The sequence below is a fragment of the Sparus aurata genome, chromosome 14 (assembly GCF_900880675.1).
Source record: "Sparus aurata chromosome 14, fSpaAur1.1, whole genome shotgun sequence".
In the NCBI taxonomy this organism is placed as follows: domain Eukaryota; kingdom Metazoa; phylum Chordata; class Actinopteri; order Spariformes; family Sparidae; genus Sparus; species Sparus aurata.
This window is the reverse complement of record NC_044200.1, coordinates 13187042-13194237: the sequence shown is the minus strand read 5'-3', so window position 1 is coordinate 13194237 and position 7196 is coordinate 13187042. Positions and strand designations below refer to the sequence as shown.

At 37.2% G+C, this 7196-nt stretch overlaps 1 protein-coding gene across 1 annotated transcript; it reads left to right on the top strand.

The window, feature by feature from the left end:
* Positions 1 to 2178: 2178 nt before the first annotated feature.
* Positions 2179 to 6166, top strand: LOC115595645 (macrophage mannose receptor 1). The gene is made up of 5 exons (XM_030440368.1): positions 2179 to 2264; positions 2769 to 2835; positions 3354 to 3707; positions 3980 to 4303; positions 5194 to 6166. Exons 2-5 carry the CDS (start codon positions 2781 to 2783, stop codon positions 5574 to 5576), a joined length of 1116 nt encoding a protein of 371 aa, XP_030296228.1. The 5' UTR covers positions 2179 to 2264; positions 2769 to 2780; the 3' UTR covers positions 5577 to 6166.
* Positions 6167 to 7196: the final 1030 nt, after the last annotated feature.

Below are 7196 nucleotides of genomic sequence, written 5' to 3'. Positions count from 1 at the left end.
GTCCACAGATAATATTCATCAGAAACACATTTCTGGATGAATTTGCATGTCATATCCCAATACACAGGGCTAATCATTAACACCTATGTGCTCGGCAGCTCAACTCAGGCTGCAATGATTTGAATAGCAAACAAATGCATCTAGACTAACAGCAGCATTTCTGATGTCATTTTAACTACATTGCACAACTGCATGGTTGGATAAGCTACACATATCACTCTGTATTTTTGGGGGGAGGGGGTAAATAGACTAATTATAACATTGTGAAACACTCTATTTGGTGATTAACAAAAAGATAGCTACAGATAAAAATGCCAATACATGTTTTACCAGACGCAGCATTTTTTCCCCAGAACAGACACAAATCTTTATAACCAGGAAACCATTCCAGACATTAACTCCATACTGTTTTGTGAAAGTATGGTCATACAAAGTTAATAGGAGCCTCTTTGATGATTGGAATCTATCTTTTTGAAGCCCGTTCGCCACCATCTACCCACAGGATGAGTACAATCTAAAAGCTACACCTGCCCAGTTGGCAACACAGCAAAAATGATACTGTATTAAAAAGATAAATCCAGCGTTCTTTGTCTTAGGTACATGTGTAACTAACCTGTAAGCAGATCACAAAGCACTGAGACAAAGTGGCAAGGCTGGGATGGTGTGAACAACTGTGACAGCTGGCAAGAAACATAATCAACATGACGATGCAATGTGATTCTCAGTGCAGCCTCTGTTCCCAGATCTGAAGACTCGGAGACGGGAAGATATTTTGTATGACACCTTATTCTGGTATTCTGTACACAGAACAGTGCTGCCAATTTGCATCGAAGCTCATTTGGGTCAGAATGGTTGTGTTTTTTCTTTTAAAGCGATTATGCCACTCATCCAGCTTTGTTAGAACTAAATATAAAGGCCGGCGTTAACTTGCGCACACTCACAATCACACAGCGTCGCCACCAGATGTCCATTTATCTGTGCAGAGTGTTATTCGAAGCATTAGAGGTGGCCATTGGGCCATGACAGTACTGGCTCGTGAATACTGATGGAGTCGCCCCTCTTATTTTGGAGTCTTAAAGAGTCAGACAGCATCAGTCAGGTGTGTGAGATAATGAGAGAACGTGTCGGCATGCAGGGGCAGTTTTAGGATTTCAAAGGGCCTGCAAATATCAAGATAAGGCCCTGCAGACCTGTTTACACAAACACATTCCGTCAATATCTATAAAATATGAATATATAGCACTCAAAACACTACTAGTCATCCTAACTGCACTGTAACTATATTAACATGCCTCTTTTTCAGTCCATACTACATCTGAAGTGTGACATTTGTGTTATTTCATGTTTTTAACATTTAATTTCAAATTTGGGAATATAAAATGTATCTGCTGCCAGTCGAGTTACCAGACAGTCTTATGATAAGTACTTTTTTTTTTTTCATTTCATACTGTGTGTCAGGTCAACATGGCTACTGTAAATGTATGTTCACATAACATGTATAGGAACTGACCATTCTATCAAGAGGTTGAGCTGACCTGCTATGCATCTCTTATTGTTACCTTATTATGCTTATTTGCTTTACTGTAAATAGATAGCGAAAGTTCAATATAGGACAAAAGCATATTATGCGCACAGTGCTCGTCGCTGACATGCATTTCAAGGATGTGCAACTCACTACAGGAAACTTAGGGCTGAGAGTAAGCATCCTTTTATCAAGTAAAATGTGTCAATATCTGCACTTGTGATACTCGATTACCTGGAGTTTATCAATTCAATCTTGTTCTGTAAATAGTTATTTTTATTCTTGTGATCAAAAACATTGATCTGAAGCTCCGTTCTGAAATATACATATCGATCACATTCCCTTTGAATGAAAAGTGCTCATCAACAAAAATTATAAAAATCTACTGAAATACGTCAAGGCCAATTTCCTTCGTTTTTAAAGTGCATGAGTATTGTATTTCTAGTGTTGTTGTATTTTTGCTGTTGCTTTTGTGTTGTATGAACACACCAGTAAAAGGAGAAATTCAAATGTAGGAGATGACACCTGCCTGACAGCAGTCACCCATTCAGAGTTGACTACCTTTAGTTAATCATTCATCTCTCTACATCTCTGTTTTCTTTTTACTATGTACACATGTGCAAAACAACCTGGTTCCCTTTTCATAGCTTACATCACCCTGACACTGAATATAGAAGCAGGGACTTATCCACACTGAGACAAATTCACCACACTGACAGCACTCTGTGCCTGACCTCAGCCGGTAAGAGAGACTTTTTTTTTTCAGAATCACAAGCAATAGAATGGATGTAATGTATTACAGTAGTTATCATACTTCAAAATATGTTGGGAAATGTATTAAAGCAACATTACGTAACTTTTTTTAACCTTAAAATAAGAGCTTCAAAAACATGTTGATGGTACATTGTCTTGTAACAGGGTGTATGAATGGTGTCTTCATTACTTGTTTCTGCACTGTGTAATTTCAGTCAGAGGGTAGGATCACAGTACATACACATATATGTTTCCTTCAACAAACAAGTTTTGAACACAACTTTTTTATGATGTAATGAGTTTTGTTTGCCAATTTCTACATAATGTTGCTTTAAGTCAAACCCAGTATGCACAGTGCAGTATGGGTATGCATTGGCTGCACAATTAACCATGACTGTTTCCTGGTTCAATATTTCACTCTGATAAGGATTCCTACCTTTGTTATTTGAATAATCTGTTAATTTTACCTGTTGTCTCTGTTCTTTTGACCTAGTGTCATCATCATATGATCCCCACCATGACTGTGAAGATGGCACTTGTGTTGCTCTTGCTGTGTTTAGGTAAGAGGCCCCATCTTGGTTTTGACTCTAGCTGCCCTGCAAATCTTTCTCAGAGTCAGTATCTCTTGTCGACCGTAGCTTGGAATGAGAACGGCTTCTGAGCATGGCTACATATAAGCATTTTATTGTATATAGTATTCTGTCAGGGTTTTTTTTATATTGTATATATTATTGTTTCGATATCTGTACTTTTTGATTTTGATTATATTTGTATTTGAATGTACTTGTACTCTGTCTGTCTCTCTATCTACCTCTATCTATACGCTGCCTCCACTGATAACATCCTACTTTCATATCACGCAAAAACTGTACTCAAATAATTTCTTACGCATCAGAGAGGTTGTGGATATGTTAACAAGTTTGATTTTTTTTACTTAGTGTGTGATTTGAATATTCATTTTAACGTAGTACATTTGATTAAGCAATCCAGAAGCTAATAATGCTGTTTGTTATTTTCATAGCTCATAATTGTTTGGTAAGTGAAGAAATAAATTATTGTTTTGTCTTCCTCTTGACAGTATTTGTTCACTTTACCTTTCCATCAACTCGTCTACGATATTTTAGTTCTAATGAGACTGAAGGGTCCTGGACTGATTCATTGACAAGATGTAGGCAGAACAATGAATCACCTGTAACTCTGTATGATGAAGAGGATGGCATGTTCACAATGAAATTTATATATGGCAAATCAGTTTGGCTTGGTCTGCGTAAGGTACGAAATATCACTTGGTCAGACGGAAGCCCTGTCACATTCAATAAATCATCTGTGGATGTGACAAACGGGACGCAAAGGTGCCAAGCTATCGAGAACAACACATGGAAAGATTATGACTGTTCAACGCTGAAATATTTCATGTGTGAACCTGTTTTGGGTAAGTTTGATCTTCTTTCTTTTCTATGTTGCAAAATTTTATCGGAAAAAATGACACTGAACAAAACATAAATCAAACTGACAAAATTACAATCAGATGCCATGCTTGGAAGGTCTGTGAATATTGATAATCGGTTTACTTTTAAGTCATGAGAACAAAGATGTCATCCAGCACAAACAAATCTAAAGTACAAACTTTCTTGCCTCATTTGTGAAAGAAATACATTGCCTTGTATTATTGCTCTATCTGCAGTATTTATTTATGTTTTGCAGGGACTAACATTACAAATTACACCCTGGTTGAAATCAATAAGACCTGGTGTCAGGCCCGGGAATACTGCAGATATAAACACTATGACTTGGTCAGCATCAGTAACGACGTGCAAAATGACCAAGTGATTGAAAAGGGAAATAACAGAAGCTTTTGGATTGGACTCATGCATGATGAATGGGAGTGGGAGGACAAAGGCTGCTCTTCATTCAGAAAATGGATTGGCCCAAAACAATGCTGTTGCGCAATACAGTCTAATTACGGTCTGGATCCAAAAATGCGAAGACATGACTGTCTACATTTTGTATGCCTCTTTTGTTCCAGAGGTAAGCAAAATAAAACTAAATCAACTCAATTACTTGCTTTTAATGCTACACTTAATATGAAAACCCATGATCAAATGGGATTCACATTATGCCACATTAAACTGCTGAGTGAACTATTAGACAACTCCATGAGCCTGACATTACAACAGTGCCCATGATAATAATACTTTATTTAAGAGGGAAGGTTTATATTTCAATAAAGCACAATTAAATGTAAAATGTTTCACAAAGTCTGTAATAACTTGATGTACTTTGTATTTATTTAAAGTATTTCTTAATAACTAACTTTTGTCTTTTAACTTTGCACACTGTAGTTTGCAACTGTGTTTAAAATGGAATAACAAAAATGGAGATTTGAGGAATATGCAGTGATATACCTAAAGAATAAACATCTAAGTATAGAAGGATGCAACACATCTGAATGATAAATTCATAGAGGTAGAAAGTAGTGCTCACAGTTTACACAAGTCCCAAGCGAGTCTGTACCTTTGTGAAAAGTATATTTATTATCAAAAGCAGAATGTAAGAATATGATTTGTGTGGGACCTACAAAGAGTTTTATAGTGGTAGATACATTTTGCAGTGAGGATGATTCAGTCCTAGTGTTTGTCTGATGCAGTTGCTAACCAAAACTCTGGTAAATTTGACTTGGATAGTGTATATCAGTGTATCATCTCTGTTAGATCATTCCTCTCTCAGGTTTTTGTATGTTTGTAAATGCTAACCAAATTCTGAAGCTGCAGGGTTGGGCCGATAGGCTTTGAGACACCTTGTGCATGTTACTGGCCCATCTCAGTGTGAAGAGACTCACATCGATTTATGGTGTGCTTAATAGGAATGTGGCTGAACTGCTTGTAAATCTTACCGTCTTTTCCCTTGTTTCATTTCAGGTCATGTGAGAATCAAAGTCATTCCAATAGAATCTACTTGGGAACAGGCCTTTGACTACTGCAAGGCCAAACACACACGCCTGCTGTGGATTGAGAGTGTTGAAGATCAGAAGGCTGTCGTACAGTGGCTGAATTACACCCAGGGAGGAGACCGTCGATTCTGGATCGGTCTGAGGCAGAGTCGTGTCTTCGGATTCTGGATTTGGGCAAATGAAAGGATGGTGGGCTACAGCAACTGGAAGAATAACACACAGCCCGAGCTGCCCTTGTCCAACCACTGCGGTGTCATCACTCCAAGCGACAACTACACTTGGAGCGATGAGAACTGTTTGTTTCCACTGCATTTTCTTTGTGAGGAGGAGATTTACTTCATGAATAACTAGTCTGTAGTTACAAAGCTTTTTTAGTGATGGATTAGGTTTTAGTGGAAAATCTATGTGAGGTTGTGCCTGATCACAGAGATGAGTCCGCTACATAACCAAAGATTTGAATTTACTTAATCAACCTACTTTCCTGAATTCAGTTGATACGAAATAATCTGTCATCTGTGATTTTTTTGTTCTTTGCTAACAATACAGTGGATGTAATGAAGTGTTTATATGTTGTTTTATTGAATTATATTCAGTAATTTTATTTTTAAAAAGTGATTTTTTTAATATAATTTAAGAAATGCATGTTAATCAATGTTGAAATCAAGGTGTAAACATGTAATAATATGTTAGAAATGAAGTCATTTATCTGGTGGGGACATGTTGTAATGGCTCTCTTTCTCCTGTTGATTTTTTTGTGTGTGACATCACCCACTCTTCCCCCGTGTGCCACTCAAATCAGTCCAATCAATCCATTTGAGCTCCCACTTAGGGGCCACGTCCCACTTGTAATAATCTAACTTAATTTAACCTGCTTTTCTATTTACATTTATAACGTTCAAGTTTCTCATGTATCAATGTAGTGTGATTCTGTGTTTGTTTGCATTTACAGTGAATAAATAAATAATTATGATACATTTCGAGCACTGAGAGTCTGAAATAAGAAAATGTATCTCTTTTCTCTAATGCATATCACTGCTTGGAAATAAGTTTTCATTGAATCTATTACAACAAGTATACATTAATTAACATAATAAACATTATTCAACAAGTGTCCACTGATATTACTTTACCTTTTGACAAAACGTTGTGTTAATCACTTCTGCTATAGTGTTTCATTGCAGCTAAATCTGTAAGTGATAGATGATGCCAGTATTCCTAAACACTGTTTTGACACTGGCAGTGTAGTAGTTAAATGCAACAAGTTGAGTGCATACCTCTGCTAAGGCCCAGCGGTCCCCTTTAAATTCAATCAAGCCTAATCCAAAATCAAAACAGAGTTTGGTCCACATCAAATTACACCCATTCCTGGATAGCATCCACCTTAATATGCCTTATTTTATTGCGTCAAAATACATTATTATTCCTTGAGAAATTCAGGAAAATGTCAACAAATGCCCTATCTCGCAATGTTAAAGAAAGTGAGAAAAAAACTGATGTCCATTTGTCCGGGTGCGCACCAAAAGTCAGTGGGGTCGGTTCTGGGCCGAGACACATTCTCCCTCCGAGTTTGGTCATAATCTGTCCAGCAGTTTTTGTTTAAATGTGACAAATCAACCAACCAACAAATGGACACAGGCGATAACGTAACCTCCTAGGTGAAATGATGAGATCAAGAGAGAAAAGCAAACAAAAAGTGATGTAGAAGAATTAATTATTAATTTAGCATTTATCAAAACATAATTCTGTGGGGCTGGACGTGAACACGTTGGAATCCAGGTTAGTGTCTGCTCCAACAAACTAAAGCAAGGTGGTACGAGGAGAGAATGGAAAAGACAAAACTTGTGAAAACCAAGGGTGGCAGGATAAACAGGCGCATGATGAGCCAAAAACAGGATAGTGAATTTATAGTGAGGAGAGGGAAAAGACAGGAGAAGATGCAGTTGCGAGACAGATAGATTTAAAACAGAGTAG